Here is an 11,270-nt window from a genome sequence, read left to right on the forward strand (position 1 = left end):
GTTTACAGGAAAACATAATTCCTTGCCTTTCACTATAAAAGCCAATGTCAGTATAACAGCTTGTTCTTCAATGTGGTGGTTTGAGCGAATAATTTTATTTTGAAATGCAGTGACCGGATGCGCAGCAAATGTTTGTAGCTGCATTGTTTGGCGGACGGCATTTCTTTCGGACCAGCGGAGTGTTCGAAACCAGACAAAGTTTATTTAGCTATTTTTGTGCTTCAGAGTTGCTCTATTTGAGCAAAATTGTACATGCGTATTGTGGAAGCAGGGTTATCTGTAAGATACAGTTAGCTTAACCATTCGGCAGCTTGCGACCTGGACAGCATGGCTGTTTGAATAACCTCTGTGTGTAACTACGTTTGCTGGGCAGAAACTGTTCGTAAAGTTGTCTGAAAGCTGAAATTAGCCCTTTTAAAAATATTTTTATATAACTGAGCCGTCTTTCTTCGTCGTGGACAACAATGAGCAGGTAAGTGTATAAAGTGTCGGCGTCTTCTTCAAAGTGTAATTTTTGTTTCTTTTACGTTGAAAATAAATTTACCTACTAATAGTTGTTCATAATTAAAACATGCTTAACGTTCACTGAGTCAGTTAATTGGAAACATCGTCTATTTTAATTCAAGGGTACCAACAGCAAGTTAAATCCATATTCAAACTAAGGAAAATAACATAAAGACACAAGAATAATATACTGTACAGAAAGGGCAAATTTATGATCTAAAAATAGGATACGCTGTTTCAAGGAAAGATGCTACTCTGAAGGATCTTTAATGTACAAAATGTGTTTTTGTGCTCAAACAACAAGAGACTATTTAGGAGAAATGAAAAGAAAAAAGATCTGCAGGGATGTGAACACTTATAAAGTATGTTATAAAGTCTATCAACGGGAGGAAGGATCTGTGATGACGCTCCTTTGTGCACATAGGATGCAGCAGTGTGTCACTGAAGGAGCTCTGGTTTTATAACAGCTTCATTGTCCCCACCCCAACAGTTATTCTGTGCTCACATTGCTGCAGTATTAACAAGGATTGCAATTAACTGTTGCATGCTAGTTTAATCACGGTTGAACAGCTGGATTATGGGCTTTAAAGAATGTAAGTAAGTAAGTAAAGTTTATTTCTAAAAACGCTGTCCAGTATCAACTACCTTGGGCCAGTGGCTGAAATTCAGACCTTGTGGTGGTAGATAAGATCAATTTCACATGGAATTATTGTCTGATCAGCCAAAGTTAAGAAAGTCGGTTTATCGGTGCACGCCGACCTGATACCGATGTTTCCCCCTGGCACAACTCGGCTCCATTAAAAACTTCCAGCACTAAAGGAAATTGGAGTGTGATGGATGTTTTAAACCCAATTTTGATCCAAGAATGACATTATGCATTTGGTTCCACAGAACCATTATGCAGCTGAAAGCCTATATTTACCAAACATTTAACCACTGCATTGTTGAACCTCGCCCCCTCACTCATTACACTTCTTGTGTGTTTATCTGTTCAGTATCAAGGAGGAAACTCGAAGTGTGTCCCCTCACTGCCCCAAACCAGATGAATCTGAGGAGCCCCACGGTACGGCCATGGAGACCGCTGGGGGTCAGGCAGGTAAATCATCGTGTTGTTTTGTGAAATATAAAGTTTGATGGACTCAGCAGGTCGATTTAACTCTGAAGAAATTCACCACCAGAGGATGTTTTGTTTTCCCGTCTCCAGACGGGAGCGTGGAGTCGGAGAACATTCCCGAGGTGGTCATTACCAAGGAAATGGAGGAGGAAGAGAACCAGCTGATGGAGGAAGGGGAGCGAAAAGAGAAGGAAATGATGAAGAAGGTGCATGTCTTCCTCCGCAATACAACACATCTGCTGTTACTCTGCATGTGTGTGCTGAGGAGAGTTGAGCAGCTGCTTGAAATTGTTTTAAAAAAATGTTTAAAGGCACAGGAATCATTTAAGAGGGACTCGCAGGATGTGCGCTTCAAGAGACTCCAGCATCTGCTCCAGAAGAGCAACATCTACTCTAAATTCCTGCTGACAAAGATGGAGCAGCAGCAGAATGAGGTAACGTGTGTGTGTGTGTGTGTGTGTGTGTGTGTGTGTGTGTGTGTGTGTGAAAGTCCTCTATTATTACGATCCCTGGATGATAACGCCTGACTCTGTGTTTCAGGAGAAACTCAAGAAGGAGAGGCTGGAGAAAAAGGCCATGAAGGTGAGCAACTGGCGACTGGGAATATTCAGCTTAGCGGTGACCAAAATATCTCATCCCAAACTCTGTTTTTTTGTTTTTGTTTGTTTGTTTAGGCTGGCAGTGGCGCAGAGACCCGGACAGGTGAGCTGAGCTTTTGTTCCTTCAGAGACATCATTAGAAGATGTTGAGGATCCCGACCGTCAAATTTGTTCCTGTCCTTCCAGATGCGAAGAAGAAGAAAAGGAGGAGGGATGAAGACTTTAAAATAGCTGATGTTATGACAAAAGAAGTATGTCCATTTTCTTATTCCTTGTTTTGCCCTGTTTTCCTCTTGACTCATCATCTGCTTCATGTGTTTCTTTCTTTTTCTTCTCGTTTTGCAGGAAATCATGTCTCAAGCAAAGAGATCAAAAGTGGAGAAAGGGGTAAAGCTGCTTTTACTTTGACTGCTCCATCTTCTATGATTCAAACAATATGTATTCAGGCTTTAATCCTACAAAAGCCTAAATACCTACATGGAAAAGACTTCACCAGTCTTTTCCATGACTGGTTAAGGCCAGATCCTTCATGCATCCACGAGTCTTAAATCTGATAAATCAGCCCCCATTTCCTTAAATTTGGGATCTTGTTGATTGGCCGATTCTTACATGCACGGGTCCACTGATTGCAGTTTTCTGGCTGACCACCAAGCTTTAAAAGGCCTGACCTGCCGCTTCTGATTTGACCGTTGGCATTTTTATTCTTTGTCTGAAATGTTGCGAAATGTAGCAAGAAAGTCACTGAGTTGGCAGCAGTGAGGTGACTATTGATAACTGTAAACCTGCAGACATGGTGTCTGTCAGCATCGGCCGATCACTGATCTCCCAAAATTCAGGAAACTGGGACATGTGGAACTGTTCTGATGACATGCAGGAAGACAAAAAAAAAGCAAAAGAATCTTCTCTCGGCGTTCAGTCTGTGTCCATCAGTTCCATCACCTCACCGCTTTTTTCCAGAAGAATGATGCTCCGGCTCAGAAGAAACTCGACGCCGAGGATATTGAAAAAATGAGCGATTCCAATGAGGAAATCAAGAGCCGGCTGTCGGAGACGGTTCGAGAGAATGCCAAGCATCTCCTGGACCCCGACAGGAAGGTGAACGGGCAGCCCGTCCCCGTCCAGCAGCCCCAGCTGTTCACAGGCGGAGTCATGAGGTGGTACCAGATCGAAGGCGTGGAGTGGCTGAGGGTGAGCGGGGTGCGGGTCCGGATGTGGTGGGGGTGGGTTTGGAATCGTTCCTGGTGCCACGCTGTTACCCAGCAGTCTCTATTCCCTCTGTGCTTCAGATGCTGTGGGAGAACGGCATCAATGGCATCCTGGCTGACGAGATGGGGCTGGGGAAGACCATCCAGTGCATTGCCCACATCGCTATGATGGTAGAGAAGAAGGTGATGGGCCCCTTCCTGGTGGTGGCTCCTCTCTCCACAGTACCAAACTGGATCAGCGAGTTTAAGCGCTTTGCACCAGAGGTAACGGGACGAACGACGGGAAGCCTCTCCGGGTCACCCGGTGCCAGACGTAGAGCAGCAGTCTGATCTGTGTTGCGTGTTTTTCCCAAGATATCGGTGATGCTTTATCACGGCACTCCGCCAGAGAGGTCCAAGCTGCTGAAGCAGGTCCGCAGGTCTCAGGGGCCCCTCAACATGTTTCCTGTTGTCATCACTTCCTTCGAGATCTCCATGATTGACAGAAAGTTTCTGCAGGTAAGACCTTCACGCTAGAATCACCTGCTGGATGGTGGAAGCATTAGTGAAGACAGAATGTGAGAATCCCTGCTTTCTGCCTCAGCATCTTCAGTGGAAGTACCTGATAGTGGACGAGGGCCACAGGATCAAGAACCTCAACTGTCGGCTGGTGCGTGAGCTGAAGATGCTGCCCACCGACAACAAGCTGCTGCTGACGGGCACACCGCTGCAGAACAACCTGGCTGAGCTCTGGTCTCTCCTCAACTTCCTCCTCCCAGAGGTCTTCGATGACCTGAAGAGGTGATTATAGATCTGGATGTCTAGAGCTGGGTGTAGAGTTCCTCTCAGCGTGAGCAGCTTGTTTTTCTGTCCTGTTTTTGACCAGCTTTGAGTCCTGGTTTGACATCAACTCCCTTGGTGAGGGTGATGACGTGATAGTGGCAGAACGGGAGCAGAACATCCTGAGCATGCTGCACCAGGTGAGATGGGGAGAGAGAGAAGAAGAGAGAGGCAGAGGAAGGAGCATCCTTCATCGTTTCCATGTTTTCTGTCTCAGATTCTGACTCCATTCCTCCTGAGGAGGCTGAAGACAGATGTGACTCTTGAGGTTCCTCCCAAGAAGGAGATCATAGTGTACGCCCCCCTGACCACCAAGCAGGAGACCCTTTACAGCGCAGTTGTCAACAAGACCATAGAGAAGGTTCTGGGAAAGGAGAAGGTAAGGGCTGCTGACAGCTCTGGATTTCTCCACCGATAAAAGCTTCCAGTGTCAGGAATTCTCTGGTTTTTCCTGTCAGAAAGAGGCTCCTGTGCCGGTGACACCAGATGGCAGACCAAAACGTCGCACCCGTAGGTCGGTGGACTACAGTGAGACGGAGAGCGACACACAGGCGGCCCTGATGAAGTACCTGGAGAGAGTCCGTAAGGAGGCTGAGAACAGGTCAGGAACTGTCTGACAGGGTTTCCCCCAGAGTAATATAAGCCTGGTGGGTCACCAGGCTTATCATTGCTTATTTATTTAAGTCTTTTTAAAATGTTTACATTTTTAAGACTTTGTGGTTGATGTTCAGGTATTTATCTTCCCATCTTTCAATAATACATAATTATCAAGTGATATTTTAAAATTATTAGTCATGGTTTAATTTGGAATGGAAACTAGAAATATTGGTTGAAGTAGGGATGGAAGGGTCACTATGTATCAGTTTGACTTTGTCAAACCATAAACAATGGATGTTGTTTATGGTTTATAATGTTATAATAGGACATATCTAAAACGTCAACATGCACAATGCTACCTGACAGCTACTGACTGCTGATTCTACCAATCCAGGAGCAGCATTTTCCATGGTGCTGATTGGCTGAACCCCTAAGAGTGGTGATACGGAAGACTGAGAAAACATTAGATATTAACAATGCCTAAATACCAACTATAGTCTTAAAAAAGTCCAAAATAAAAATTATACACTTAAAATAGATGTAACATTTTCACAATTCAGTTATTTCATTCTAATTAAAATGTTGGCAGGCGGCTGTGGTTCCTAACCTGCTGATCCGCCGTACCCTGACAGCAGAAGTTTTTGATGACATCATCAGCTGTTGTCGAGGGGCTCTGCAGAATGTTCCAGATTCATTGCGTACAACATAAGCTGAACCTGAGCTCTGGGTCTCATTTCTCTGAACCTCCTCAGCCCCTCGCCACCGGTGCTGGACATTTCCACCCCGCCGGACGCTGACATCACGTTGAAGTTGCAGAACGTGCTGATGGTGCTGAAGAGATGCTGTAACCACCCGTACCTGGTGGAGTACCCCCTGGACCCCGTCACACAGCAGTTTAAGGTGACCTCACTGGGATTTCTCTTGTAGCCCGCAGAGCCGCAGACCAAAGTTTGGAGAGATTAAAGACGGTTTTAACTTTCTCTGCAGATTGATGAGCAGCTGGTTCAGTCCTCAGGAAAGTTTCTCATACTGGACAGGCTACTTCCTGCTCTGAAGATCAGAGGACACAAGGTAGTCATGTTTCTAGAAAACGTCAAATGTTTACAGCTTGTTCTGCCTGTCAGTTCTCCTCCCACGTTCCAGCCTTCTGTGGAGGCAACAGAATCTCATGTTTAGTCTCTGATCTTCATTCAGTTCTGATAGTTGTGCTTGCCCCACTGTTAGGTTCTGATCTTCAGCCAGATGACGTCCATCTTGGATATTCTGATGGACTATTGCTACCTCCGAGATTTCCGATACAGCCGGTTAGATGGCAGCATGCCGTACACCGAAAGAGACGAGAACGTAGGTTTGAAATGATGGAGAACCATTGATTTTATTATTGTTCTATAAGGCAACAATGTTTCCTCTCGCAGAAACAGAGTGATGATTTTAGGACTGACTGGGGCTACAATGCAGTGCTTCTCAAAACTATTCACACCCTGTTATTTTTTTATTGTTAGTTAATGTGACCGACTTGAATATTTCTAGATTTGTTTCTCAAAATAATACAGTTTTTAAGAAATGTTGAACCACAGCGCTGTTATTTGTGAAACCTGAATAACACAAATTCTGAATCTTTTTCTTCAGTACATAATTACATGCTTTTGGGGCTAATAAATTTGGCCAGAATTGGGGGCGGGTGATAAAAAAATCTGATCACAATATGTTTTTGTTTAGATACAACTGTAATGATATCACAGATGTTATTACAGATTTTATGTGCTTTTTTTATTTGTTCAAACAAGTATGTAACTTGAAAACAAGTTTTTTTTTAAAATGTATTTATATATAAAACATGCAGTGTGTCAAAGGAAATATAAGCCAGATGTCACTTAGGAGTGCATGTGTGATGAATCTCTGCAGCTCCTCTAGAGTTCCCTCGGTTCTCTAATTAATGCTCTTTGCCCAGACTGTCACTTCAGGTTGATGCGTATCTCTCTTTTTATTATTTTTAATAACTTGCGACTTCTGTCACTTTGTGTGGATCAGTCTCATGAAATCCCAATAAAATTAAGGTTGCAATGTGGCAGAGAGCTGTGAATTGAATTATGGCATTAAAGGGAATGTGTGCTGCTGCTCTCCATCAGGTCTTTTAAAATCAGGTGATTATATTTGCTTTCTAACATGATCTCCTTTTCTCTTCCAGATCCAAAAGTTTTTCAATGACCCAGAGGTGTTCATCTTCCTGCTGAGTACCAGGGCAGGAGGACTTGGAATCAACTTGACAGCAGCTGACACAGTTATCATCTTTGACAGTGATTGGGTAGGTTGGAAGAACGAGCTAAAATCTTGTCTCCTCATCTTGTTTCCTTTTAATTTGGGAGCAAACCAAAAGGCCGGAACCCAAAGGCTGCCTACTGATTCTCTTTCCCTTCCTGCTTTAGAACCCTCAGGCGGACCTGCAGGCTCAGGACCGCTGCCACCGCATCGGACAAACCAAACCCGTGGTGGTGTACCGGCTAGTGACGGCCAACACCATCGACCAGAGGATTCTGGAGCGAGCGACGGCCAAGAGGAAGCTGGAACAGATGGTTATTCACAAGAGTAAGCATCGTCGCGGATACCTTTCCGCTCATTGCTGACCTTCCCTGACCTCACCTTGGTGCTGCTCTTTTTCACAGAAAAGTTCAAAGGTGGGAAGGCGGAGCTGAATCAAAGCAAGAGCAGCATCGATCTGGACGAGCTGCGGGACCTGCTGCAGGCCAGAGGTCCTGAGAAGTAAGACGACCGCAGCAACGCAACACAACTAGGCCTGTCACTGTAACAAATATTCCTGGATGATAAATTATCCCAGAAGTTATTGCGACAAACAATAATGTTGTTTTGAAACCATTTTCAATTAATAATAACCCAAGAACACATTCTTCCAGATCAATAAACTTCAAATTCTGATTAACATTTTACACTGGGACTGGAAGACATTTTAAATATCCACAAAAAAATAAATGAATAAAATAAAATAAAATGAATCATGAAGTCTCTGTAAATAAAACTGTCTTTCAAAATAAGAGCTAGTCGAGACCAAAGACTGAAGACTTTTATCATCCAGTTTTTGGTAGAAAAAGAAAAATTATAAATCATGCAAGTNAAAATGACTGAGTTTGTTTTAATTTATCATGCGATTGATTTATTGATTATTGTGACAGGCCTAAGTGCAACACAGCATGGCATGGCGCAACGCAGTGCAGCGTCCGACATGCAGTCACTACAACAAGTAGCTCTTTAACCTGGGAAATCTTGGTGTGTGTTTGTTCAAATTAGGGAGGTGAAATCCTCAAAGGGAAAGGTGATCAGTGACAAGGATCTGGAGATCCTGCTGGATCGCAGCGACTTGCTGGGTGAGGATCAACCTCGCTGTGGTTTTCAGGATAAATTTCTGCACACCTCATGACATCTACATCAGACACAGACCTGTTTTTTTTTAACCGTAACTTGTCGTTTCCAGGTAACGGGAGGAGCATGAAGGAGAAAGTGGGAGTCTTCAGAGTGATCGACGCCAAAGAGTCATCAGAGATCACACTGACCTGAGGGCCATTCGATGTCGAGGGCGCTGCCACTTTGACAAAGACCACCACGACATTCTCAGATGATCTGGAAGCTGCTGTTTTGTTCTGTCGAGTTGCTGTAAGAATGCTTGTCAGTAAAATGTTATAAAGAGATTGTGATATTAAAAATGTAAGGGGACATTTAAAGGAATTCTCTCATGTTTGTTTTTGTTTGTTCCATTTTCATGTTGTGACCCTGTTGGTGATCCGTAATGTGGAAATTTAACAAAAGCAGAAAGTACCTTCCCCACTGTCAATAATCAACCACATGGTAACCAGATGCTGCAGGGTCAGAGGTAAATGGTCAAAGGGTGTCCCTTGGATCAGAATGATTCCAATGATTCAATCTAGTGGTTCAGTGAAAGAAATTAGAATATCTTGGAAAAAGTGAAATATTTCTATTGTTCATTCATTATTTGTGTGTGTGTGTGTGTGTGTGTATATATATATATATGTTAGAGGTGTTCCGATCGATCGGCCACCAATCATAATCGGCCAATTTCCGTGAAAAAGTGTATGATCGCCGATCATGATCTCTTGTTGCCGATCACACAAACTGATCACCTGCTTCTCATTTCGCAGCCTGCCTGTGCAACTGGTCTCATCTTTCCTTCACTCTGCACAAGCACGCAACAACAAATCCTAAGCAATGTGATGTGGAACTACAACGTACTGAGGGAATGGGGAAGTTTGCGTGTTGCGGGAATCAATCAAATTTAATTTGTATAGCACATTTCAGCAGCAAGGCATTTCAAAGTGCTTTACATAATTAAAATAAAAACAGCATGTGACATTGAATAAACAGTGAGAAAGAGATTTTGAAAGATTTTAAAAAGACAAAAACATTAAAATGTGCACCCCTTTTAGGACTTCAGTTAAATGTTTATAACTGGGGCTCTAACCAGTTGAAGCACATCAAAATGCATCAACAACACGAATCTAATATGGCATAAAACCATTGCCATACTTCGGTAAATAATGACACCTTTACTGCAAAGTTGCTGTAAAAGGTGCACTGAAAGTCCATTAAAAGTGCCAACTTTGCATGATTTTGTAAATTGATAATTTAATGCAAAGTTAGCATTTTTAATGGATTTTCAATGCACCTTTTAGAGCAACTTTGCATTAAAAGTGTCATTTACCGAATAACACTTCAGTCATAGACATTCATAAAGACTTCTTTATGTTCACGACGGGTGTTATGTCATGTTTATGACAGTGTCATGTCAGTCTTATTCACACCCCCTCAAATAAAGTGTTACCAAAAGTTTTTCAATAAGATCAGACTAAATGTTTTGTTTCAAACATCTCCGCTTTGAATAGGGGCTACACAAGTAGACTGTTGGTAAAATTGTAATTTTTAAGACAGAAATAATTACAGACACCAACATAATTTATTTAAGGCTAATTGTTAATGTAGCTCTGACTCCATGAAGACAGATTGACGAGCCATTCTGATCCATCGCTGTCTTAAAAAAAAAAAGCTGCCTTCATTGACATTCCCAGGAAATAACTTGGGATAATTGTTACTTGCACAATATGGTCTTAAGTGGATTGAATCGCACTTGGGAAAAGTTTTGAAATTGTTTATTTGACACCTGATGCTAAATTATACCAAGAAGCTTAAAGATTGGTGCAACTGGAAAGTCTGGAAAGTGTGGAAAACTTACCACCAGGGCACGTTAGAGTTTGTATGTCCTTTACAAATCCGTTTCAACATTGATTGTATCCGTCTCTGGATTTCAGGCGCCAAAGCTTCTCCATGGTGTACATAACGTACTCTTCGTGTTCACTTGGCAGTTAACTATATTGATGTAGGAGATCAGAGGCAGCTTGTCTGACATATTTTCCTACTCAGTCTCAACATACGGGTCGATCCCGACGCAGCCATTTTGTTCTTGTATCTTTTTCTCGCACATTGGTCAAAAGTGTCCACATATTTTCTTTTTATTGGTCTCGGAGCCATGAGCCCACTATTCTTTGTACATACGCTTGCCTGCTAAACTGGCGCCGATCACTTCCTGTTCAGACTGTTGGGAACTATGCGTCAACCCTTAGCACGTGACATCTGGCTCTTCGGAAGTCTGTCCGCCCCGTCATGATGGACATCAAAACAACCACTGCGCTCCTTTGAAGCATGTCAAAAAAACAGCCTGTCTAAAATTGCTTCTATTTAGTTGATTTCAATTTAAAAAGTGGTCATGGAGAAGGTAAGCGTGTAACTATTCGTAATCATGGAGAAAATGCCCCACCATCATGTAGCCTAGCATGTATGGAAAAAACTGATTAGCATCTCATTTTTTAAACATTTTTAATGTTGCTCCGGTGCAAGGGGAAACTCTTATTTATGACATAGTGATTTAAATCATCTGGTGTGAATTCAGGCAAAGTCAATAATTTGACTTCCTTGATGAACGCTTGTTACTTCATCATGAGTGAGGAAGTATTGGTCAGTTTGGAAGCTAAGTATTTCCAACTTTTTTAAGTTGGAAATATTGGAAACCTGATTGGAAACCCCAATCAGGTTTGTTACGTTCACAGACAAGTTATCTCCACTCGAACAAGAAGAAGCCATGAATAAATTGGTAAAAACAACTTGGGAAAATAACTTAAGTCTCTGTTCAATACTCCCGTCCTTCTCTTCCGACGTTCATCATGGCGCCTCGAATGATTAAGTAACGCAGTTGCAAAGGGTTAATAGCTTGAGTCATGCAGAACTGATCTGACTGTTTCCATAGCAACGATCAGAAGCAAGACATTCCCTTAGATCTACAGCTCATTGTAGCTATGACCTCTTTTATGACATAGATCAAAGAATGTGTGAAGTTATGAATGCTTGCATCTC

At 42.6% G+C, this 11,270-nt stretch overlaps 1 protein-coding gene across 2 annotated transcripts; it reads left to right on the forward strand.

Moving 5' to 3' along the window:
- The first annotated feature begins 74 nt into the window (after nt 1-74).
- Nucleotides 75-8,576, forward strand: hells (helicase, lymphoid specific). Of its 2 annotated transcripts, none has more exons than XM_015054684.1 (23): nt 75-472; nt 1,500-1,600; nt 1,709-1,824; nt 1,930-2,052; nt 2,159-2,200; nt 2,293-2,320; nt 2,404-2,468; nt 2,563-2,604; nt 3,178-3,405; nt 3,504-3,686; nt 3,777-3,920; nt 4,006-4,202; nt 4,288-4,381; nt 4,459-4,620; nt 4,700-4,842; nt 5,591-5,738; nt 5,826-5,909; nt 6,063-6,182; nt 7,027-7,143; nt 7,265-7,424; nt 7,502-7,598; nt 8,142-8,218; nt 8,326-8,576. In XM_015054684.1, the coding sequence occupies exons 1-23, from the start codon at nt 465-467 to the stop codon at nt 8,406-8,408; spliced, it is 2,562 nt and encodes an 853-aa protein (XP_014910170.1). In that variant the 5' UTR covers nt 75-464; the 3' UTR covers nt 8,409-8,576. The 2 variants fall into 2 exon arrangements, with proteins under 2 accessions (XP_014910170.1, XP_014910169.1); XM_015054683.1 differs by having other exon boundaries at nt 76-472; nt 3,175-3,405.
- Nucleotides 8,577-11,270: the final 2,694 nt, after the last annotated feature.

This window comes from Poecilia latipinna, unplaced genomic scaffold (assembly GCF_001443285.1).
Source record: "Poecilia latipinna isolate Pla-1442-1.1 unplaced genomic scaffold, P_latipinna-1.0 Scaffold1270, whole genome shotgun sequence".
NCBI lineage: Eukaryota > Metazoa > Chordata > Actinopteri > Cyprinodontiformes > Poeciliidae > Poecilia > Poecilia latipinna.

Excerpts from the sequence above, each read along its gene's own strand:
- hells (XM_015054683.1), top strand. Across the intron at positions 4,843-5,590 it reads CGTAAGGAGGCTGAGAACAG|CCCCTCGCCACCGGTGCTGG; the intron begins GTCAGGAACTGT and ends GAACCTCCTCAG. Across the intron at positions 7,599-8,141 it reads CAGGCCAGAGGTCCTGAGAA|GGAGGTGAAATCCTCAAAGG; the intron begins GTAAGACGACCG and ends TGTTCAAATTAG.